This window comes from Carica papaya, chromosome 1 (assembly GCF_054855325.1).
Source record: "Carica papaya isolate Zhongbai chromosome 1, ASM5485532v1, whole genome shotgun sequence".
Lineage (NCBI taxonomy): Eukaryota > Viridiplantae > Streptophyta > Magnoliopsida > Brassicales > Caricaceae > Carica > Carica papaya.
In genome coordinates, this window is record NC_142309.1 from 4,702,752 (window position 1) to 4,729,390 (window position 26,639).

The 26,639-nt window shown below is 34.1% G+C and overlaps 2 protein-coding genes across 3 annotated transcripts; one reads left to right on the plus strand and one right to left on the minus strand.

Moving 5' to 3' along the window:
• Positions 1-5,268: 5,268 nt before the first annotated feature.
• On the plus strand, positions 5,269-8,613 carry LOC110813010 (GRAS family protein RAM1-like). Its single transcript, XM_022039991.2, has 2 exons — positions 5,269-6,192; positions 7,005-8,613. The coding sequence occupies exons 1-2, from the start codon at positions 5,269-5,271 to the stop codon at positions 8,172-8,174; spliced, it is 2,094 nt and encodes a 697-aa protein (XP_021895683.1). The 3' UTR covers positions 8,175-8,613.
• A 485-nt stretch (positions 8,614-9,098) lies between these two features.
• Positions 9,099-14,032, minus strand: MUB4 (membrane-anchored ubiquitin-fold protein 4 precursor). 2 transcript variants are annotated; one of them, XM_088215792.1, is made up of 5 exons: positions 13,848-14,032; positions 13,651-13,753; positions 13,293-13,527; positions 9,884-10,054; positions 9,099-9,381 (listed from the first exon to the last, which is right to left on the minus strand). In XM_088215792.1, exons 3-5 carry the CDS (start codon positions 13,420-13,422, stop codon positions 9,326-9,328), a joined length of 357 nt encoding a protein of 118 aa, XP_088071918.1. In that variant the 5' UTR covers positions 13,423-13,527; positions 13,651-13,753; positions 13,848-14,032; the 3' UTR covers positions 9,099-9,325. The 2 variants fall into 2 exon arrangements, with proteins under 2 accessions (XP_088071918.1, XP_021895766.1); XM_022040074.2 differs by lacking the exon at positions 13,651-13,753.
• Positions 14,033-26,639: the final 12,607 nt, after the last annotated feature.

Here is a 26,639-nt window from a genome sequence, read left to right on the forward strand (position 1 = left end):
GGGGTATTAAGGGATGATATTTTAGCGCTCATACCGGACGAGATGTGAGGACGGTCTGTTAATTAAAAATATAAAACAAAAGGGTTCACGCGTAGTAGGGACATTCCTATGGACCTTCATGGATATCAATAGCCTGATAAAAGAGAAAGTTGTTGTAACCGACTGATTGCATATGAGATTATGATATTATTTGTGTTATTATGTAACGGCCCCAGAAATTCAAAAAGAAATACATATAATAATCTGAGTGCGGAAGCGAAATAAAAGATTAAGGTTAACATCCCTTACACAATAACTTAAAAGTACTAAACAATATCACGGAATAAGTTCTCTAAAGAAAATACAAGAAATGAGAAAAATAAAGGAAACTATAAAGTATTTAGTATATACTCGACGTCTTCTTGTGGATCGGGCTCGGGAACCAGGTCCTCCTGATCTGAAATTGTTAAATAAGGAATGAGCTACACTAGCCCAGTAAGAACATCATACTATATCACTGTTATAGAAGTAAAGGTTGGTAGAAAACCAAAAACAACCAATGGAGCACAAATTTTAAACAAATTTATTTATCAATAATCAACCATTTACTGTCCATTTACCGCAGTGAGATTTATAAAACGACCTATGGAAACAATAACATTATAAATATCATGAATTCATATATAATCTGTAATATAGCACATATCATACTCTTATATTCAAATCATCAAACAACAATTACCCTTTTTTATCAGACTACTAGTATCCATGAGGATCCATAAGGGTCTCCGCTACACGTGAACCATTTCCCTTAACAATCTTAATTCGAATGTCGTCCTCATACCCCGTCCGGTATGAGTGCCAAAATAATAAAGCTCAATACCTTGTCCGGTATGAGGGTGAAGCAGGCCGTCCCCATATCCCGTCTGGTATGAGCGCCAAATAACCAAGTCTCTATACCCCGTCCGATATGAGACAACGTTCACGGTAGGGTTCCCTATGAACCCGGTCTGTCCACTATCTCCCAAGATATCTAGTGAGCTGTCATCTTATGCATTTATCAAATCACATCCCATTCCTATTTATCCTTAGTCTCCGTTACCAACTCAAACATAAATACATAAACAAGTAACATGCATCCAACAAAGCAAGCATGTCTTAGATTTCCAAAATCAAATAGTAGTGAAGTAAGCAGTGATTCATGCATTTAAAACCATAGAATAGATAAACCAGATACCATAATGCATTTAAACTGTAAAATAAATCAAGAAATAATCAATAGAGAATAATGTATAATTTCGGGCTCCATTAGCAACTTTAGTTAATTATGCATATACATTAATTTGTAAAAATGCATTATTACCATTTATTCGAACTTTAATTCCATGATAGAAAATAGGGATGAGGAGTCCTTACTTGATTTTGACGCTGAAAACTAGATTTTCACTGCGTCTACGGGCGGTCTCTAAGTTCCCTGAATTTTTTCTCGGGAACTAAAACGCGCTTACGGTACCTATACATGTCCCAAATAACTCAAAAATCATACCAAGGGCCTAATCGGCCATTTTCGAAATTCTGCCACGGCGACGATCTGCCTCAGGTTGGTTGTTTTTTGCTGAATTCAACCAAAGTTGCATCGGTTCCTGTGAGAAAACACATTTAGGGTCCTCGGTGAGCCGAAAAAATACAGAAAATCAAAACTTACCGGTGGTGGGGCTCTCTGGTACGGCGGCTCCTCCGGCTCACGTCACAGTTTGGTGTTTTGCTCTGGTCAACCTGTAGAGGAGGAAACGGTGATCACAACAGTAGAAAAATCACATCGAACAGGAATCGGGAAGGGCCTCATCGGAGGCAAAAATCGAGACACCCCGCGGCGGCGCCGCTGGGCTTCGGCGGCGTTTTTCGGCCAATTGGCTGGTGCTTCCGCTCTGATTTGGCTATAGGTGGGTTTAGAATCAAATTTTGAGCAAATGGTAGAATTTTTACCCATTTTTTCCAAAATTGTCTTCAATTAAATCCCTAAATAATTTTTATCCATTATTATTATTATTATTTCCATTAAAATAAATTAAACTAAATTAAATTCAATATAAAATTACGTAAATAATAATTATATTCATATAATAATTACAATAATAATAATAATAATAAAATAATAAAAAAAAGGGTTGGGGTGTTACATATTAACTCTATAGGTTGGTTTTGAAAATCTCACTACGATAAGTATGCGGTAAATGATTTTATTTATGATAAACAAATTTACTTAAATTAAGAGTTTCATTAGTTGTTTCCTGATTTTTTACCAACATTCACTTCCGTGTCGGTGAGTATCGTGATATTCTTACTGAATTAGTATATCTCACTTTTTCATTAACTATTTCAGATTAAGAGGACCAAAATTTAGAACTCGATCCACAAGAGGGTTGCGAGTAGGATGTCCAATTGTTTATTTTTCATTTATTTTTTAAATTTTTCGTTATTTCTTTTTAAAAAGGTCATTCACGTATCCCTATTGAGTAATTTGAATTATTGTGTAACGAATGTAAACCTTAACTATTTATTTCGCTTCCGCATTTAATTCATAATTTATTTTCTTCCAAGTTTACGGGCCGTTGCAATTTGTGTCATAAAAATTTGAGTAAACTAATTATATTAAAGTTTTTTAAAATTCTTATACTAAAAATTTATGGAGTTGATAAAAATCTACTCTTGCATCCTCAAATTTTTATAATAACAATTCATTTAGTTATGATAATTTTTTTAAATACAAAATAAATACATATCAATTATAATACAGTATAGTTTAAATGAGAATATATAAAAGAGCCTAAACCGACTCAAATTTACAATGTACATCAACCATTAACAATGTAGTGTAGTAGCATAAATGTGTATATACCTATGTGCATATAGAGTATGAGATAAAAATTCATGGAAACCTATATATATATATATATATACATATATATAGTGTATATGTGAATATATATGATGAGAAAGGGGGAGATGCCGCCTAACGGGGGGAAAAGGTTGGAGACAAACACTCAAATCCTTTGGCAAATCCAAAGAGTAGGCGGCGTCACCGACGCCATGTGTGACGATCAAGGCTAAGTCTCCATCTCTTGTCCTTTTTCTTTCCCCACTCCTTCCACCTCATTTCCTCCTCACACCAACAATTATATACATATATATATATATATATATCTCCATCTTAATTAAGGATTACACAGACATATGTAGAGAATTATATTGTAATCATTTATGGATATTTTACCATTAAAACATTATAAATTTTATTTATTGATCGAATTTTTTTGTGCTTAAAATTATTCTTAACCATGTTTAATTACTCAATATATATGTTGTATATATAAATTTTATTTATCCAAATTAGTACAATGTGATTTTAAATTATAAAATTTATTTTGAAATAAAGTATGTTTTAAATTAAATTAAATTAAATTTGATGAAATTTGTAATAAGTTTAAGAATTATTTAGAGAACAAAAAGAACTAAAAATAAAACCAAAAAAAGAAAAGATCAAATTTTTGTGATCCGAATGTTAAAAGATATATATATATATATATATATATGTACTTAAATAATTGAAAGTCAACAAAGCTCAAAATAAAAATTGATAATTTAATCTTATATAATTGACAAATATTGAGGAATCAAAATATAAAATTCGAATTCTAAATCTTTTTTTTTTTTTTTTTACAAAAATAAACACAAACAAAAGAAAGCTGTTGAAGTATTATTCTTTGGTGTAAGATTAACAATTTTCCTGTATGTATATGTATATTTTATTTATATATATATATATATACATATAATTGTGTATGCATTGTTAGAAGTCACTTTCCCAAGATTACACATTGTTGAAATCCCCTTCTAAGTCTAATATTATGTATATATTGTGTATCCTCTGAACCCACTTGTACTTCTACTCTAGTTATTTACTTATTGTAATTGGTAATTATTATAATAATTATATCATATATCATATTCAACAGAATATCATATCATCTTCTTGTTATATTAAATTGGATTTGATAAGTGCAAAAAAATACATTCTTAAAACTTTATACTTCCTTAATTCCCTTATCAAAATTACAAGTTCTAATTTTCGGAGGAGGTCGGAGGGAAGCAGATTTGGAGCAAATTTCACTAAATTTTGAATTTACTCGAGTTTTATCAAATTTGAATCCGATTTTTATACTACATGAATCTAAATATAAAATAAATATAATTAGACTATGTTAAACTTTTAAATTATTTATATTAATATGTCAAACTTAAATATGACTCATTTTAAAAATGACTCATCTAAATATAATTTGACTCAAAATTATGAAATTTAAGTAAAAAAATGTTATTCCTAGGCTCGCATTCAGCGTCCACTTATCATTCTCCCATTGACCACCCTCCACAAACCACTCATTTACTCTCTTAAAAAAGATATGATTAATTAATTAATTAATTAATCTCAATTTACAACCATATTATATATATATATATATATATATATATTATACATGATATTATATAATAATAATGAAAAGTGTCCACATATTCCAATTACCTTGTTCTCATATGGGCCGGCCCAAGGAATTAGTGGGCCCCAAAGCAACTAAATTGTCATCTAGTGCCATCACAGGCCATTAATTTTCAAAACAGTTAAAACGGGTACCCTAAAAATCCAAATTAGGATCATAGAGAACAGCTTAAACATTATCAAAGAAGGTGATTATTCATCACATACCTCCAATCACATGAAATTGGATTAGGGTTTTGTCTCTGGCTAATTATAATTCTTTATCACACAATGCAGATTTATCACAAGATAATTAATTCAAACTTATAATATTAGTTTTAAGAACTGTTGTTTTAACCGTTAGATTATAATTTTTTAAATTATTTTTTTTAGACATCAATATCTAATGAATCAATAAAATTAAATTAATTAAGCACACACCCACAAACCCTATTGCCTCCTCTCACACCCATATAGTAAATATACGTATTACAATTAGAAAGCTTAATAAGAGATCAAAGACAAGATCAAGATCAAGATCGAGAAAGAAGCCATTTCCCAAGTTTCAATTCATTATAAACAAACTTGAAAATTACATCAATTTTCTACTGTTATTTTCCAACTTCTTTCCTATTCTATCTTGGGTATTGAGAATTATTGCTGTTTTTTAAAATTTTCTTTCAAGTCAAATTATAACTTTGTCTTGTGGGTTTTGAGAATCATTGCCTAAATTTATTGTAGAAGAAGGAAAAATGATTAATTCTCTATGTGGAAGCTTGGGTTCTATCAAGAGTGAAGGCTCATGCATCAAGTTGCAAAATCCCTCGTCACCAAACGACGACGTTCTATCCGATCAGAGTACTACTAACAAGAAACCAGCAGCTTTATCTTCTGATCATCTTGATCATCAGCAAACCAGTAGCTTAACCCCACCGTGTCTCAATTTTCCATCTCTCAAATTCGATCTCGACGGCGACGTGGAACCAGAAAACTCCTTCTGGGAAACCTTCCTCTCCGAGCATTTAGACTCCGACTTCATGATCTTATCTCCGGTGAGGAACTTGCCACCGCCGGCATCACCACAAGCATCAACCTATAATTTTAACTACGTTCATGCAATGCAAGGACAGAGTCTTTCCGGCTGTTCTCCTCCTCGGTTTTCGTCTCAAGTCGGAGCTCTTACCAGCCAGAGGCCGTCGGGGAAGGCCGCCGGAATGTCGTCGCCGCTGCAGAAAGTTTTCAACTCGCCGAACAACCAGTTCATGCAGATTGAGAGCTTGTCGCTTCCAGCTATCGGCGAGTTCTTAGATGATTATAATCATTACTCCACGACCGGCATGGCCACGACTTCGGACAAGCTTTACGAGATGCCGGACATGGAGGCGGCGGGGGCGGTTGATGGGATTAATGGAACTGGTGATATGGGTTCGTCGAGGTTTTGTGGGTTGGTGGGGACGAAGACGACTGAGCAGGGAGGTTTGTGTTCTTCTTCTTCAATGGCGGGAGCACAAGAAGGTGAGATTTATCAGGCGGGGCCGAGTTCTAATGGTCCCCCATTCATGACTCAACAGCAGCAGCAAGTAGGGCAGCAAATCAGACCGCCACCGCCGCCGGCTGAGCAACACCAGAGTTTGAATCATAGTTCAGTGATGCCTCTTCCAATCGGTTCTGATCAAGTAAATATTACGTTACAATTCTTTTTTTGAAAAATAACAAATATTATATAGTTTTGAATATATATATTCATTTAATGCGATAATTATAATTATATTTAATTTTTATAGAAATAAAATTTTTAATGTTATTCATTAAAATTAATATGATAATATGTATATATATTCTTAAGTTTTTTAAATATAAAAATAAAACTTAATTTTCAATTAACTATAAATTATATACTGTAATTTTGAAATATAAAAATAATTTGATCATAGAAAACATTTATTTATTTAAAATTCTTAAAATATAAAAAATAATATGTTAATACTAATTATAAATATATATTATATGTAAAGATAAAATTTTCATATTATTTGTTCAAATTTAATATATAAAAATACAATTAAGACGATAATTATAACTAAACATTTATACATTATATAGAGAACATTTTAAACATTATTTATATAAATTTTTAAATATTAAAAAATTAATATAAGAGTGCATAATAATTATTTATTTGAATTTTAATATATAAATATTAAAGAAAATCAAAACTTAAACATTTACCAAAACTTATAAACTCTAAAAAATTCTACAAATAAAATTCAAAGCTTATCGATTAATATTTACAAAATTTATTAATCTTATAATTAATTGAACGAATTATCATAAAAAAATATTTATATATTTACTCATATATAAATATGAACTTATACTTAATTTTATTCTATTATTTATTATTATGAATTAATAAGAATTTTATTTTAGAAAAATTAAAGAAAAAAAATTGTTTTATCATTATTATTATTTATTTCTCTTAATGTAGGAGCAAGACAGTGGACTGCAATTGGTGCACCTTCTTCTCTATTGTGCAGAAGCAGTAGCTAAAGAAGACTACATGTCTGCAAGAAGATACCTTCACCATCTCAACAGAGTAGTGAGTCCACTCGGTGACTCAATGCAACGAGTCGCCTCGTGCTTCACCGAAGCTCTAAGCGCTCGACTCGCCGCAACCCTAACCACCAAACCCACAGCCGCCACCACCACCATCGCCACACACACCTCCTCCTCCTCCTCATCCTCAACCCCAAAATCCCTCTCCTCCTATTTCCCACCAAACTCCGTTGAAATCCTCAAGATTTACCAGATCGTCTACCAAGCTTGTCCATACATCAAATTCGCCCACTTCACCTCAAACCAAGCCATCTTCGAAGCCTTCGAAGCCGAAGAACGAGTTCACGTCATCGATTTAGATATCCTCCAGGGATACCAATGGCCAGCTTTCATGCAAGCGTTAGCCGCCCGACCCGGCGGAGCTCTCTTTTTGAGGATTACCGGAGTTGGGTACCCGATCGAGTCCGTCAGGGAAACGGGTCGGTGTTTGGCCGAGTTAGCTCAGTCTCTACACATCCCATTCGAGTTCCACCCAATCGGTGAGCCACTGGAGGAGATAAAACCCCACATGTTTAATCGACGAGTGGGCGAGGCTCTCGCCGTCAACGCCGTCAACCGGCTCCACCGAGTTCCGGGAAACTGTCTCGGCAACCTTCTAGCAATGATACGTGACCAAGCGCCGAACATTGTTACAGTCGTTGAGAAAGAAGCTAACCATAACGGACCTTACTTCTTAGGCCGGTTCCTTGAAGCTCTACATTACTACTCGGCGATTTTTGACTCGTTGGACGCGACATTTCCGCCGGATTCGGCGCAGAGAGCGAAGGTAGAGCAGTATATATTTGCGCCGGAGATAAGGAATATTGTGGCGTGCGAAGGAGCGGAGAGGATCGATAGACACGAGAGGTTGGAGAAGTGGAGGAAGATAATGGAAGGAAAAGGGTTTAAAGGGGTTCCACTCAGTGCGAACGCGGTGACTCAGTCGAAGATCTTACTGGGTTTGTACTCGTGTGATGGATACAGGTTGACGGAAGACAAGGGTTGCTTGCTTTTAGGATGGCAAGACAGAGCTATTCTTGCTGCCTCTGCATGGCGATGTTGAGGAAGATGACGATCACGTACTGATGATTTCTCATAAATTTAAAATTACAGTTATTTTAATTATTAATATTATTAAATATACAAATCTCTTTATTATTATTATTATTACTATTATTATAATGTTTTTTATTTTATTTTATTTTCCTTTCTTTTCTGTTGAAATTCTGTATGTAGTGGGTAAAGGAAAGAAGAAAAAAGAGGAAAGTGCAAGGGAGACGGGGATGGATTAAGTTAATTGAGTCCATCATTTGTGTAGAAAGGACTTCAATTAATTACAGGATTAGGTTAAATCTTAATTTATTTACTGTTTATTTACGTCGAAAAATATTAATTTGAAAAAATTACTTTTTGATTTTTTTTTGAGGTATATATATTTACAGGGTAAAATTACTGCTTCCCTAGTTCTTGAACCATACACCTGGTTTAACTTTTTTTTTTTTTTTTTTTCTAATTTTTTTAGTATAACCTAACATATATTTATATAAAATTCAAATTTTTAACCGAAGTAAAAATGTACCAAGTGACATAAAAGAGATACAAATAAAAATAGTAAAAAAAAAAAAAAATTACCCAAGAAACGGCAATCACAACCAATGTCATCTTTGGTCAAGTTCTTACCTGTAAAAAAAAACACCATGAACAAGGAAAAGAGAAATACAGAAACATAATTCATGACATGATCAAACCACAACAGGCTTTTGTTTTTACAAATATATATTTATCCGATATGTAAAAAATAAGAAATTTATAGGGTCCCATAAATTTTCATGACCCCATACCCACTCCTATGATTTTGGGTAAAGGCAGGCAAAGACAATAAAACTCCTACTCACTGTAAACTTCCTCCTATATATATGTAACAGAATTATATATAAAGAAAAAAAAAAAAAAGAAATGGAAGGAGAGAACAGAGCCAGGTGACAAATACATCAAACACTTCTTTTCTTTATATATTAAAACTGAAGAGAATAGATCACCAACATGGGCTGATGTTACACAAATGCCCTCCTCCCACAAACATGCAACCACCATGAATGGCAAACTGTTTTACAAATTATTTTCTGCCCATCCAAGCTTACCCTTTTTGTGTACAGAGACCCCAGGAGAGAAGAATCCAAGTGCCCTAAGCTCGGATCAGGGACTCGATCCCTCTCACAATATGGTGCAGGAACATACAGTTTTCTTAGGGGCCTCATCAACCTTCTTTTCTGCTTATTCAACAAAAAGAAAGAGCCCATATTCTTTAAGTTATTAGTAAATATATGCAAGCAGCAACCATAATATATCAACCCTAAATAAAAATAACTAACACCGCAATATGCATAGTTCTGGTTGAAAATATAAGCCCCATGTCTAAATATTAACTACTTGCTAATGTCCAATGTTCGGAAATAAAGAGTTTTTACGCTATCATTTGAGGAGGGGAGCGGCGTGGGAGAAAGTGAATCTTGTTTGCAAATTCATTTGAGGGGAGAAAATCCCTTCTGAAGATTAAACTTCAATGAGTTCGTAAAGTATAATTAGACTTCTATTCAGAATGGTACTGGATGTCAATTTTCATCATTTTAGGAAGAATATTTGCTGGCCTCTAATTAAAAATAAATGTGGATTTCTAAATGAATTTCACAAGAAAAGTTCATCTGTTTGAGATATATCTTTAGTATGCCACGAATATCGTTTGCATATGCAATGCGTCAGTATGAGAACTACCTGTTTTAGCCTTTGTTACAGATGGCTGCACGACGACGTGCATGGTAATAACCCCTCTTGGAAGCTCGCCAAAAGGTACTCTACACTGCCCGACAGTCTTGTTGTTTTCCAAAATTTTTCCAGCACTAATCAACTTGATGTCATTGGCTGACTTGGGAGCAATTTTTTTGTCTAGAACAGATCAGGAAATTTAGATTTTATTAGATGACCACAAATCAATAAATAGAGTAAACAACTTAATAAAATTACCATATGAATAATACTACTTTTTTTGTGACACAATAAGAATGTCACATCAATTAAGAGATCTGGAGACAGTTTAGTAAGAAGCAATAATTTGAAGCAAAATAGACCACGGGGGCACAGAAGAAACATATAGGATGAAAGAAAGGGCGGAAAAATGAAAGATATAATAGCAATTCAACTAGCAGCATGCCCTGGGGTCTGTATTAAGATGGACAGGTTCAAATTTTGCAGGCTGTCAAAATGATATCTTGCATTCAAATAATACATCACTACAAAAGAGTACCATTAAACCACGAAGAGGGATCATCAAATTGTCCTTATAAAGGAAATCCAAATCCTCCTATCAACTAGGTCCATCTTAAAATAGAAATAATATGCAGCACAATAATTCAGTTTTCAGTTACTTTTTGTTCCAATAATAACCTTTTTGAGATAAGTTCCAATAATAACCTAAAATTTCAAACTACTTAAGTTCTACAACATCTTCACATCATGAACCACAAAATCTTATAGGCAGCCCACAACAAGAAAATACAATAGATCAATAAAGAATATATATCCATGAGATTGAAGCCAGAGGACATCACAAAAGGAGCTCAAATAATTTTCTAGAGAATATGTAAAAGAAATATCACAATACCACCTAAGCATCAATTCCAGGAAAATTCAACATCATATCATATCAGAGGGGGAAGTCTAATCCAAAAGCAAAGCATTTGTGCCGTCGAGATCATGAACAATCAATAATCATAATCATTTATGTTTTTCTTAACAAAAATTTGTTTCAATCCGATAAAACAATTGTCAATCTGATGTAACAAAGAATTGCAATATGTTATGAGAAGATCAATCTGGTGTATCCAAGAAACCTAAGATGCAGTTAGAATGACCAAATAGCGCAGCCAGATAGCACAATCTTCTCAGGTCATGCTTAGCATTCTGAATAGTTTATGATACAGCAGGTAAATAGAGAAACTAAATTATAAATAAGCATTTATCCCACCATCTATTTGGCACATAATAAGGAACAGGATTGTTGTTTTTTTTTTTTCATGTTAATTATAAAAACTAATGCATCAAAAGGATAGAGAATACCTGAAGAAAAAACTATAATATCTTTGAATCAAGCACTTCAAGATATGATACACCAATATGATAATCCCACAAATATTTTTTTCCTAAAAGAAGAGATATATTCAAAGAGCACCAAGAGAAACAACCCATGTACAAAAGCATTTATATCTCAAACGAAATGTCTATTAGGTTCCCAAGATTCTCAACATAATACAAAGGCTAGCCCCTAACAAAAAAATTAGGACTTGGAACCACAAATATTTTTTTCTTGAATAAATAAAAGTTATTGATGTAAATAAGTTACTAATGACTAAGGAGATTTAGGTAAATGTCATGGCATATCTTATCCAATGTAGGGTATGCACCCTCTCTTTATCCATCTTGGACCCCAAATACTAGTGTAGCAAAAGACACCCTTATCCTACTCATCTCAAAATACAAAATATAGCCTTAAAGTCAACAAAACACCTTCCAAAAATTGCATTATTCAACAAAATAAGCACTGTCTCTCAAAGAGGAAAAAATGTTATTGCCATATACAAAAAGTGTCATTATGTCATACAAGATTCAAGGAGTGCATGGCAAGGTACCTACTGTCTAAACATCTAATAGACATAATATTAATACATGCATGCATATGAAAAGAGCAGCAGTCTATTGCAAAGGAGAGAAACACAAATGTGCACAGCAGTCGAGTTTTGACTATTAGCTCCAACTGGAGGGGTGATGTGACTAGGGAATCATGACACATATAAGTAGGTGTTAGAATCCATTGGCAATATCTTTATGATATCCATTGAGATGCAGATATCCATTGAGATGCATTTTTTTCGGCAGTAGAATGCCGAAGGAATTTTGTAACAAAATGACAGTTGATAGACACTTATACAGATTCAACAAAATGACAGTTGATAAACATCTATACAGATTGGATGACCAAGTTCACTGAAAATTATGGAATCTGAAAAGGAACAGAGCTAATCAATCAAAAAATAACGTGCCATACATAGAGTATGAATTAGATGGACAGGCAGCTAAGCAAATTCATAAGTTTTCTAAAACCTATTTTACATGGCTGACAGTTAGTTTTCCTTGAAAATCTGTTATTCTTAAATGTCTGTTTTGGTTTCCAATTCACAAACATAAATAAATTTATATGCCATAAAAAATAAAAGATCATGATCGTTTCCCCTTCAGTTCCTTCTACTTTCCATATCTGCATTCTTCCTCCCTTTTTAAGGGAAGGATGATGCTGGATAAATTATTTCTTTCCTGGATGCAAGGGTCTGCCCAACATAGGCAAGCACAGCATTGTAATTTGGCAGAGAGCGCAAAGCGAAAACCAGGATGGTGACCCACCAAAGAGAGTGTTTAATATCATGTTATTAATTAAAAGCATAAGAAATACTTTGTTAAAATTACAATCAAATTTCCACCTTTATAATGAGGGAGCAAACAGAAAGTTGCACATTACATTCATCTTCCCACATTGCATGTGACTGGTTCTTCCATTACAAAGCCAGTAGGCAAGAGATAGATTGTATTGATAGCTATTTTACCAGAAACTTCAACTATATTAAAATGCTATCACAAACCTAATAGCTTCCACAAAAAATAAAGAGAAGATCCCAAACAATTTCCCACTGCATGGATAGGTAACGAAAACTTAACACAACCGTACATAATTGGAACGTGCAACAATCAAAACTTAATTAATTTTGGTCATGCTAACACCAATGATACAAGGCAAGTCAAAAATCTTTCTGAAACAATTTATCGAAGCCGCAAGGATAGACACTAAATATAGAATACATCAAACAATCGCACTCAAAAAATTTATGACAATCAATACATGGAATATAAGTAACACCAGAAACGGAACTCAATAACATGCATATGTAAATACTATAAATGCTAATCACCCTAAATTTCTATATGCCGAATTTGCAGTTGTACCATCTTAAATTTTTTCCTATATAACCCAAAAGAGTAAGGCACGAACTTACCAATATACAACACGAAACCAAAATGTGCTGAAAATAAAAATTCATTCAGCCAATTAGAGAAAACAGAATCAAATTCAATTTACCTTTTGGCCACTCAGAGACAATCCTCTCCTTGAGCATGGCCACAGTGGCTGCAGGGGAATACCGGAATGGGCCAATATCTGATCCATCATATAATCGGAATTTAAGCTCAACCAAGTCCTCGTCCGGCATTTGAATTTTCCGTCCAATCCAAACAAACAAACACTCGACCAATCCTTCCAGGTAGCCGCCCTCTACCTATCACTGTTCTCCAATTCTCCACCACCCAAACCCTTCCTGCAAAAAAATCAAACAAATCAATATCGACTCCCCGAAAATCCGTTTGTTTCCTCTGAAAATGCAGGAAAATCAGCAACAACAAATTCCGTATCAAGTTCCACATAAAAAACCGGCACTGACCGACACCAGTTTCACAACGCAACAACTCAAAGCCGCACTCAACTCAAGTCAAAAACACTCAAACTTCAAGCAATTTCTCCACCTTTTCCAGTACGCACGGAGACTTCTTCCTCAGAAGAGTAGGAAAAAAAAGATAACAGAAAACTCCGAAAAAATCCAAACGAAAAAAAAAAAAAAAGAGCAAAGCGAGATGATACCTCGACTGAAACAATCAATCAACACCGAGCTTCAGGAATATCTTCTTTTCCTCCGTAAGACTCAACTTGAGCACACGGAGAGATTCGAGAAGAAGGATAAATCTGAAAGAAACCCTAGATTAGACTCGATCTTGACGCTTTCTCCTTTTCTCCCTTCTACTTCCTTTTGGGTCTTAATGTTATATACCAAAAGAATTCCTTATTTCCTTTTATCTCTCCTCCTATTTTCTTTTTTTTTTCCCCCGAGTCAACTCAGTCAAGACTCAACAGATAAAGTGAGATTTTGAGCCCGAATCTTGTCAGTAAAATTTGTCTGCTTTGTCAGAAATGGACTCAGTAAGAACAAGGGAACAATGGTTTTCTTCCTCTATTATAAATCCACTGAACTACTCATTGTGCACCAATGTTTTTGCAAATTGTTGATGACCTATTATCCCCTCGAGTCAAAAGGGCTACGTGGCGGTAGATGATTGGCTGATCGAAGACTGATAATGAGGTACACCGTAATGTCCCTGCGTAGCTCTTACTTGATTTGACCAAATATTCTAAAGGGAGATTTTTAACGGGTCGGTGAAATACGAGGAGCTTGACTAGGTTATTTATAGTAAATTTTTTTTCACTATCGACAAAGTCACAGTAACTTACTCTGTAAATAAAATCATTCTCGCGTGAAAAATAATTTAATTTTTTAATTAAAATAATAATAATATATAATCTAATTTGTAATTATGCTAATAAAATTAAGAATAAATCATAAAAATATGTATAAATTAATTATGTATATAACACAAGATTAAACTATATTATTATTCTTCATTTGTTTAAAATTAATTTAGAAAAAGCGTGGTAATTATTATAATAGCAAGGTTGATATTACATGCTTTTCATAATTTTGTTAATAAAATAAATTTGATTTTTCTATTGAGGTAAAGAGCAAGGAGTTTTATATTATTTGAGTTATATATTTTTGATAATTTTTTTATTATTAAAAAATATTATATTAATCTCTAAAATTTAAATAATTCATTTTTAATATTTTTTTCTCCTTACAATTTTTTATTTATTTTTTATATTTTTTATTAAGAAAAATAAAATAATTAGTTACATTTAATTATTTTTAAAATAACTTGATTAATCAATTAAATTAATAAAATTGTCTTATACAGCGAATACCATTTATAAAAAGGTACATATATCTATACGAGTGGCAATGGTTGAGTACTAAGTGAAAGCTTAAAAACAAATAAAAAATATTATAAATAAAATTTTAAAAAATATATATTAAAGATTAAATTATATGAAATGTTAAATTTTGAAAATTAATTTGATAATTTATATGTGTGTGTGTGTGTGTGTATATATATATATATGAAAAGAAAGGAATATGGGATAGTGTGATGTGTCTATTGATTCCTTTGCTTTTAAGCCGCCAATTGGAGCTTTTGATGCACTATATATTAAGTCCATAATCCAATCCGCCTGTACACCCACTTGAAAAAGAACTTTAACAGAGTCTTAGGTTTTTGCAGGCTTTCTTTTTTGATTTTTTACCACCCCAAATATTAATTTATACTTCAATATATATATTTTAAATTCTTAAGACTACATATATAATGATTTCAATTTAATTTAAATAAGAAAACATATATATATATATATATAATCATGGGTTAGGTTTTATTTAAAAAAATATTTTACTTGATATTTATTTATAAATTTCGTTTTTCTTATATATGGTCAAAGGTAAATAAAGATAAATTAAGATAAAAATTTTTTAAAAAAATTGAAACAGTAACATGCAAAAATTAATAATTTAGTTTAAAATAATTAAACAAATGAAAATACAAGTATTAAATTTGAAAAAAAAAAAGTTTAGTGAATTTAATAATTATTATTATCATTGTTGTTGTTGAAAAGGATCATGGGCTTATAATATGTACTTGTTTTATTATTCACATCATATACCTTATACCTTATTTGACATAATCTTGGCCCGACCCAAATAGTACACAAAAACCATTTGGTTGTAATAAAAATGTTTGTTTTTCTACATAAAAACGTGTATATATATATATATATCTACAAATATTTCAACAAAATATACACACATATATATCGATGTAAAACCGCAAACTCTTATTAGAGATTTTGAGCATATAACTTAATAATAGTAAGATGACAATACTAAAATTTATTATTTTAATGGAAGCAATTAATGTTTTTAAATTACAATCATTGCACATTACTTCAAATGTTTAATAGGAATATGAGAAGCTTTTGAAACTTAAACAGGAAAAACATAAAAAGAAAATAATTATGGTTATCCTCTACTCAAAACTGGCAAAGTAGAATGGGTAATTTTTTAACTGGTATCTTACTGTTAAGGATCCGAGTTTTGATCGTTCTGATTTGAAATAATTAATAAAAAAAGGATAAACTACATTACCTCAATAAAAATATCAACGTTTTACCTCTGATATAGAAAATCAAAGGGTTGTAGAAAATATAAAACATAAAACATTCAATGGAGTTTATTCTTAAGAAAACTCGAATACTATTGCATTCATTATTCGTTTAACTGAAAATATTATTATTTTCTCAACTAACTTGTAACTTTTCAAATGTCATATATTAAGATAAAAATCATAATGATAATCTAACCATATACATACTAAAATACGTATAACATTTGACTCTTCACTATTTTTTCAAAGCTGAATCATTACCATGTCTATCACTACTATATCATTTACCTTTCCCAACTGGTGTCACTGGGGGTCTATAAGGATCCTCGCTACACATGGATACAAACATTTTCTTTTTAATCAAACAGTCATCCTCGTACCCCATCTGGTAATGGGCACCACAATTAGAAACCGCTTCAATACATCGTCCAGTATATGCAACATGTATAAACTCTCAACCTTACCTGGTATGGGACTTCACAGTCCCGTTTGGTTGAGGATAACATCCCCTGTAAGATCACCCTATATACCAGGTTTGTACACTCTTTCTCATGACACTTGGTAAAGCTTTAATTCAACAATGTTGGTTTATGCATGCATAGTTTTCATTATTATCTAGCCACCAATAACATATAAGACTCATATTTCACAAATATAAGAAAGTGAAATCCATGCTTCAATATTTGTTAAGAGACAAAACTATAAATAACAATGGGATATAATATCATATAGAATAGGGACATCATATGTTGCGATAACCCAAAAAGTAAAACGAAACAATCAATTAAGATGGAGCATAATATAATAATGAAGCGAAATGAACTAAAATCCAATGATTCAGGAACTAAAATTCTACATGGCCTGTACTTTTTTTTTGCGATTATTTTCAAAATTTTCTTTCAAATATACCATTATTTTATTTACAGTTTCGCTCTGCTTCTAAAATTGTTTTCAATTTTGTCCAAAATACATATATTTCAAAAAAAATAATTGAAATTAAACCCTACACTTTTTATTATTATTTTAAAAAATAAATTACATCATTCCTAGCTAAATTTTTGTGCTCAGAATGTTACAACTCTCCCCCTTATGAAAATTTGATCTATCAAATTGCTGTCTTCTTGTCAAACAATTAAGAATACCTAGTCCTGAAGTCTGATTCCAACTCCTAGGTGGCCTCGTCCTATGAGTAATTTTGCTATAGAACTTTGATAAAGAAAATTTTTTTGTTGCAAAGTACCTTACTTTGTCAGTCCAAAATGCTAACAGGTACCTCCTCATAAGATAGATCCTCATGAAGTGGAAATGGCTTGTAAGACAAAATATGTGAGGGATCAGGGTTACATTTGCGCATCATTGACATATGAAAAACGTTATGAACTCTAGATAGTTCTGGAGGCAGTGTTAGTCTCTATGTAGATATTTCAATTCTGTCTAAAATCTCAAAAGGTCCGATGAACCGAGAATTTAATTTTTTCCTCCTTCCAAATTTGGTGATGCCTTTAAGGGGGATGACTTTAAGGAACACTCGATCGTCTTTCTCAAATTCTAAATCTCTAATTCAAGTGTCTGCATAACTCTTCTTTCTTGTTTTTCTTAATTTTTGCATTCTTCACTGGGTCTCATCTATAAGATCTAGGCCAATCAATTTTCTATCATCTATTTCTTCTCAACAGATTGGTGACTAACAAGTTCAATTGTACAATGCTTCATACAGAGTTATACCAATACTTGTCTGATAACTGTTATTGTATGCGAACTCTACCAGAGGTAGATAATCATCATAGTGCCCTCAAAAATCTAGAACACAAGCTCTAAGTATATCCTCTAATGTGCAAATAGTTCATTCTGATTGTCCATCTATCTGAGGGTGGAATGTTGTACTAAGAGATAATTTATTTTTCATCGTTTGTTGAAGTCTCGTCTAAAACCTAGAGGTAAACCTGAGGTCCCTGTCTGCCACTATCATCGAAACTCCATGCAGTCTGACTATCTCCTGAATAAAAATCTAGCTAGTTTGTCCAAGGAATCTATTATTCTGATAACCAAAAAGTGGGAGGATTTAGTGAGTCAATTAATAATTACCCAGATCACTTCGTGTCCTGAACGCGCCTTAGGTAATTCGATTAAAAAGTTCATAGTGATATGTTCCCATTTTCATCCCGGAATTATTAGCGGCTAAAGTAGCCCGCCTGAAAGTTTATGCTCTGCCTTAACCTGTTGGCATGTGGGGTATTTGGAGACAAAATCAGCAATATCCCTTTTTATCCCGCTCCATCAGAATTGGGGTCGCATGCTTTAGTATATCTTTGTAATTCTCGGGTGCATAGTAAACTTTGAACTGTGAGTCTCTATCATGATATCTCTCTTTAACTCAGTATCACTATGAACACACAATCTATCCTGAAACTTGAGTAACCCATCTATAGAAACTCATAACTATGAATTCGAACCATGTTCTAAATCCTATATGAAAGCTATTATAGTGGAATCAGCAAACTTAGCCTCCCTTATTCTCTAGATTAATTCGGGTTAGACTGGTAAGTGAGCTAAACATCTGTTGTCTGACTTTTATCATCCAGCACTCAGAGACTATTATATGAGCTAACATACCTGTATTCTTCCTACTGAATGCATCGACTACCACATTACCCTTACCTGGGTAGTACAAGATCTTACAATTGTAATCTTTAAAGAGTTATATCTAATGCTTCAGACGCATGTTGAGGTCTTTCTAGGTGAATATATATTTTAGACTATTATGCTCTATATAAATTTTAAATATTTCCCCATACAAGTAATGGCATCAGGTCTTCAAGGCGTGGATAATTACGACAAGCTCCAAATTGTGGGCGAGGTATTTATTTTTATGAACTTTTAATTGTCCGAACCTATAAGTTATGACATTCCCGTGCTGCATCAAAACACAACCTAACCCTTAGTAGGACACATATTGTATACTATATATCCCTCTGTTCTATTCGGCAAAGCCAACACTGGTGTGGTAATAAGTCATTTCTTAAGTTCTGTAAAGGTTCTTTCACATTTCTCATTCCATTTGAACTTGATATCTTTATTCATGAGTCATGTTAGGTGAGCTGCTATACTTGAGAACCCTTCTACAAACCTACGGTAATACCCTGTTATACCAAAAAAACTTCTAATTTTCTTGACCGAGGTCAACTGTTTCTAATCTACCATGACCTCAATCTTGTCTGGATTCACTAACACTTCATCTTTCGATACTATTTACTAGGAAGGAAGTTTGCTAAAACTAGAATATTAGTCTGTTAAAACTAGAATATGCACTTACTCAACTTTGCATATAGCTTCTTCTCATTGAGAACCTGTAAGACTTGAGTCAGATGTTGGGTGTGTTCCTCTCTGCTCTTATAGTAAATCAGGATATCATCAACAAAAACTGTGACAAATTGGTCTAAGAATGGCCTGAAGCTGTTGTTCATGACATACATGAAATCGCATGCATGTTAATTAATCTGAATGACATAACAAGGAACTTATAATGCCCATACTGGGTCTGAAGGCCATTTGAGGAATGTCTTTTACCTTGATCTTCACCTGATGGTATCTTGAACGCAGGTCGATCTTGAAAAAAATTTGAACACTCTGTAACTAATTAAAAATATCATCAATCCTAATAATGGAGTACTTATTCTTAATTATGACATTGTTCGGTTCTCTATAGTCTATTCTTGCAAACGTAACTCTGACACTCAAGGAGATATGTTGTGTCGAATGAAACTATTATCTTGTAACTCCTTGATATGTTTTTTCAATTCTTCTATTTGAAGGGGTAACCGAGATGAGTTGGGTGTCAGGATGAAGATCAATAGTAAATTCTACTTCTTGATCCACTAACAGTCCTGGTAGATCAATAGGGAATATGTCTGAAAAGTTTCAAACAATAGAGATATCTTGGATACAAATCTCTTCATTGGATTTGCCCTATATCACATCTGGATTAGCTTCACCATCTTACTGAGTGAGTATGTAAACTCTGTCCTGAATTACGAGTATGATTTTATTCTAATTTCTCGAACACCCTCTCGGGTAGTGTTAGGCATTCCTGCATATGTGACAGGCATTGTTGAGGTGACAACATGGTCGGTCTCTATGATCCTTACTACAGTACTGATAAATCTTATTACATCCTACTATCAGGGCCTGAGGAGGAACTTGGGGTGCGAACTTTGGTCTCTTGTTCTACTGGTTCAGTATAGTAGGTGCTGGTCTACAATGCGGGACCAGGGGCCTGAAGTTGCCCACTACTGAGGGGAAGACACAGATATAACACCTGGGCTAGGGATTTAGGCCCGAGATAATCAATTTTAATAATAAGTAAATTCATAAAAATTAATTTCCATTTTTTATTTAAAATTTTGAAAAAAAATTGTGTTTTAGGTGTATTTAAAAAATATTTTTAAAAATCAGGATCAGAGTAGAAATAAAAGATAACATATTAGAAAAGAAATTTGAAAAACTGGAGTAAAAGTGAAAATAACATAAATTTGACCATGTGGACTGCCACGTCAGCAGCGCAGCCGATCGTCGTGCGCCACGTGTCAGACATGCATCCACGCAGGTGATTCGCGTGCCAATAGATCCAACAGCCCAGATCTCCTCTCGCGCGCACGGATGGTCCAGATCTGTTTCCCTTTTAAGCGCGATCGAACGACTAGATTTAATCTGATTGTGCGATCTAGATTCATTTTTCAAATAAGAGTGATCCGGAGTGGGCCATGTGTCCCTGCACGAATGACCCAGATTGACGAAAAGAGGGTATTTAAACATCGTTTCTCATAAAAACCTAACCCTAGCCACACTTGACCACGCCAAAGAAGAAGAAGAAGGGCGGCTGAAAGGAAGCCAATCACCATTGTTGCCACACTGGAGACATCGCCAATATCGGGGAGGTGAGTTTTTTCCCTTTTTCAATTTAAAATTAAATTCTAAGCATCCCCACACCTATATCGGCGTCGAAAAGCCAAAAGAGAAGCTACAAACTAGGAGTGCAGCTCGGCAAAGTCGCCGCACCCGCGACTCAAAACTGCCCCGGTGAGCCCGATCTCGCTTCTCGTTTCCTTCCATTTTCTAATAGTTATATCCCTAACCCTTTTATGGTGCAGGACAACAAAAAAAAAATCCCCGATCGCGAGAAAAGAACGAGGAGCCACCGCACTGAAAAATCACTCTACCAGAAAGCCTCGGTTTTTCCTTTTTTCAACTAACACTGACCACTTAACCTCGTCTTTTATAGGTTTTCCCCCAAAACTTGCTGAAACTGGCCAAAACCAGCCAAACTGAGAGGAGACACCGGAGCATGGCAGTGTCTCTGTCCCAAAACCCTAAACTGGTCAAAAACTTTTAAAACCCTTATCTTGGCCCTTTTTTTTTGTATTTCAGGATATGTGACGCATGTTTTCAATTTTTGCAGAAAAAAAAAACCAAGAAATTCAAAAACTGCCGAGAAGTGCAGTGAAAAAGGCGGTGCTTCGACACCGACATACGATAAGTATCTCTCACCTTTTTCTCCCGTTATAGTTAATTAAAGTTTGATAAATAATAACAATATAATTTGTGAATATTAAAAACTCTTAATTAATTAAATATAGATCACTAATAGAGTCAATAACTAGTTAGTATGGAATTGTTTATTTTATCTATACTGTTCATATATTGCTAGAGTGAAATTGTTTGATTACTGTATGCACTTTAATTCATGATTTTAGTTGCCTTTCTGTTTATTAATTTACAAAATAGTTTTATCTCTGTCTGTTGATTAGTTTTGAATGAATGTCCCGATCACATTTTTTTTAGTTGTTAAAGTACCATTTTATATTGTTTGTTTAATTGTTGCTCTATTGTTCTGTAAATATAAAATGAGATGGTTGTGTACTTGGTGGTTGGTTGATGATGTGAACATTTATGTAAAAAGTTTATGGATATCGTGGAAAAGGGTGCACGGACCTGGTACATAGGACAAACCCTACCGTGGACATTATCTCAGTCAAACGAGATTGAGAAATCCCATACCGGAAGAGATTCGAAAGTATTTGTTTGCCCTCATATTGGACAGGGTATCGAAACGGTGGTACATTTTTTGCCCATTACTAGACGGGGTATGAGAATGGTCGGTTAATTAATATATTGGATATTGGGTCCACGTGTAGGGAAAACCCCTATAAACCCTCAGAGGTACCAATAAGTAGGTAAAAAAGTAAAGTTTGACAATTGTTGTTCTTTAGAATGTATACAAATTGATATCTTGATTTTTACCTTCATAAATCGAATTTGAAAACTAAAAAGATGGGAATGAAACTTATGTGGCTACATTGAGATATACAAAAAACTTAACCCGTCTACTTTTGTAAGGGTATCCATTTTTGAAGAAGTTGAGTACTGGTTAGCAGAGACAGAAAAAGCCTTCACAACTCTTAGGGTGGTTCTCGAACAGAATGTCATACTTGCCACTTATATGCTTGTGGGTGAGGCAGGACACTGGTGGCAACTGAAGTAGGCCACCCTACCAATTCTAGTCACCTGGAAATAATAGCTTTTAATGCATAGTACGTCACAGAACACCTTTGACATTTGAAAAAATGGAATTTGCACGCCTACTCCAGGCTGATATGATAGTATCTGAGTATGTCCGAAAATTCCTGGAGTTGGGTTGAGACTCTCCTGAGAGCATGATGGACGAAGGCAGAAAGACGAGAAAGTTTGAGTGGGGCCTTCGTCCTGAGATTAGACAACAATTGTATGTATTCGAGCTTAGCACCTACTCAGTAGTTTTGGCAAAAGCACAGCTGATAGAAAGTAATCTCCGTATCTTTCCTCTAGTAGTGAGCAATTTCAGGCCCCCGGTTCCACATTGTAGGCTAGCACCTACTACACCGAATCAATAGAATAAGAGATCTAGACCCGCAACTCAAGCTCCTCCTCAGGCCCTGGCAACAGAACGCAACATGATTTGCTAGTATCGTGGCAAGGATCATGGAGACCAACCCTACTACTGCCTCAACAACACCTGCTGCATATACGAAAGTGCCTAGTACTACGCGAGAAAGTGTCCGTGGAATCAAAATCAGACCAGACCTCCATTCTAGGGTAGAATCTATACTCGCACCCAACAAGATACAGAAGCCAATCTGGACATGATAAAGGGTACATTATTTGTAATCACCTTACACATATTTTAATTAATACTGGTGCTTCATATTCTTTTATTTTACATGATTTTATAAAAAATTTAAATGTGTCACCTGAAAGTCTTGATTCTGTGTTATTTGTGTGTACACCTAGGAATGGAATACTATTATGAAATGTTATATACAAAGCTTGTATCGTAGAAATAACAAGTAGGAAATTAAGTGTAAATCTAATAGCACTAGACACGAGGGATTTCATTGTAATTATGGGAATGAACTGGTTAGCGTCGTATCATGCTACCATGGATTCTTTTCATAAGAAGCTTGTATTTAACCTTCCTAGAGTCCTTCACAAATTAATAAAAGTTTTAGATATTGTTCACTCATGTAACTAATTTATTTATCATATGCTTTTAGTTATTCTTTTCTACGTTAGGCAAATCTAAGAAAGAAATTTTTTTTTAAGAGATTCTTGTGATTCGAGATCTTTTGGACATATTTCCTGATGAACTACCAGAACTGTCGGTGGATAGGAAAATTAAATTTGTCATAGATTTTTAGCCTTGCGTCTAGCCTATTTCAGTTGCCGCCTATCGAATGAGTCAAGTCGAAATGAAAGAATTGAGAAAACATATCAAAGAATTACAGAATAATGGGTTCATCTGATACAATATATTTCCTTATGGTGCTGGAGTTAGGTTTGCAAAGAAAGGTGATGGGTCCTTAAAATTGTGTGTTGACAACAAGGAATTGAATAGGGTCACCATCAAGAATAAGTACCTCATCCCCAGGATTGATGATCTTTTCAATCAATTACAGGGTGCTCAGGTTTTCTCCAAGATTGACTTACGTTCAGGTTACTATCAGGTAAAGATCATGGTAGAGAACATCCCCAAGATGGCCTTCAGAACCCGGTATGGGTACTATGAGTTCATGGTCATATCATTCAGGTTAACCAATACACCTGTCATTTGTATGGACTTGATGAATAGGGTCTTCAGGTAGTTCTTAGATCAATTCATCATAGTGTTTACTGATGATATCCTACTATTTTCGAACAGCAGAGAGGAACACGCTCAACATCTGACTCAGGTTTATAGGTTCTTAGGAAAAAAAACTATATGCAAAACTGAGTAAGTATAGGTTTTGGCTTGAGGAGACCAACTTCTTAGAACACATAATATCAAATGATGGAGTGTCAATGAAACCCGAAAAGGTGGATGTAGTGATGAGTTGGAAGAAGTTGACGTCAATCATGGATCTTCGAAGCTTTTTGGGCATGACAAGTTATTACAGCAGGTTTGTATAAGGGTTTTCAGGCCTAGCTGCCCCCCTGACCTGACTTTTGAAGAAAAACGTCAAATTTGAGTGAAATAACGAATGTGAAAGCAGCTTTATAAAACTTAAGAAACGATTGACTACTGCACTAGTTTTTGCTTTGTTGAGTGGGACGGGTGGATATATAATATTTCCTACCAAGGACTGGGTTACGCTCTGATGCAGCACAGAAAGGTCATAACCTATGGATCCAGGAAGTTGAAAACTCATGAAAAGAATTATCTCACCCATGACTTAAAACTTATCGTCATTATCCATGCCTTAAAGATCTAACGCCACTACTTGTATGGGAAGACATTTAAGATTTATACATACCATAAAAGTTTAAAGCATATATTCACCCAGAAGAATCTCAACATGCGTCAGAAACGTTGGATATAGCTCCTCAAATACTACGATTGTAAAATCTGATATCACTTAAACAAGAATAATGTGGTAGTTGACGCTCTCAACAAGAAGAGTGCATGTATGTTTACTCACATAATAATTTCTGAATATAGGGCAATAAAGGCTGCACAACAAATACAGCTCCATGATTTGAAAAGGGTCACATGTCTGGCCCATTTAGCAATCTAATCTCAATTGATTAAAAGAATAAAGGAAGCTCAACTAACTGATTCCATTCTAACAGCTCTCAGAAATGATACAGAACAGGGTTTAAGTCCAAAATTCTGAATCTCTACTAATTGGTTGCTCAAATTTCAGGACAGGGTATATATTCCAAATAACAGTGAGTTAAAAAGAGATGTCATGATAGAAGGTCATAGTTCAAGGTTCACCATGCATTCCGAAATTACTAAGATGTATCAAAGCATAAGATCCCAATTTTGGTGGAGCAGGATGAAAAGAGAAATTATTGATTACGTCTACAAGTGTCATGTACGTCAACAGGTTAAGGCAGAACATCAACACCTAGGTAGGCTACTCTAGTCATTACCAATCCCAAAGTAAAAATAAAAACAAATCACTATGAATTTTGTAATATGGTTTCCTATGGCACACTCAGGACATGACACAATCTGGGTAATTATTGACCGACTCACTAAGTCCTCTCATTTTTCGGCAATCAGAATGACTGACCTCTTGGATAAGTTAGCTAGAATCTATATTCAGGGGTAGTCAGGCTATATAGAGTTCCAGTGACAGTGGTATCAGACAGGGACCCCAGGTTTACCTCTTGATTTTAGACAAGTTTTTAGCAAACAATAGGGATGAAACTATCCCTTAGCACAACAATCCACCCTCAAACAAATGGACAGTCAGAACGAATCATTCATATACTGGATGATATGCTCAGGGCTTGTGTTCTAAACTTTGTAGGATATTAGGACAACCACCTACCCTTGATAGAGTTTGAAATTTAATAACAAGTATATGCATGGCTTTATATGATACATTGTATGACCGACTCTATAGATCGTCGATATATTGGGAAGAGGTCGGTGATATAAAATTGATTGGTCTAGACTTTATAGATGAGACCACTGCGAAGATAGTTAAAATCAGGAAGAACATCTAGACAGCTTAAAGTAAATATAAAAGTTATACAGACACCCGAATGAGAGATTTGGAATTTGATAAGGGCGATCAAGTGTTCCTTAAGGTCACCCCTTTTAAGGGTATCAGCAAGTTTGGAAAAAGGAGAAAGTTGAATCCTCGATTCATCGGATCGTTTGAGATCTTGGACAAGATTAGGACGTTTACCTACATATTAGCACTATCTCAAAAAATATCCAGAGTTCATAATGTATTCCAAATATAACTCGGACCACTCACATGTCCTGTTTTATGAGTCACTTCCACTCTAGGAGGATCTATCC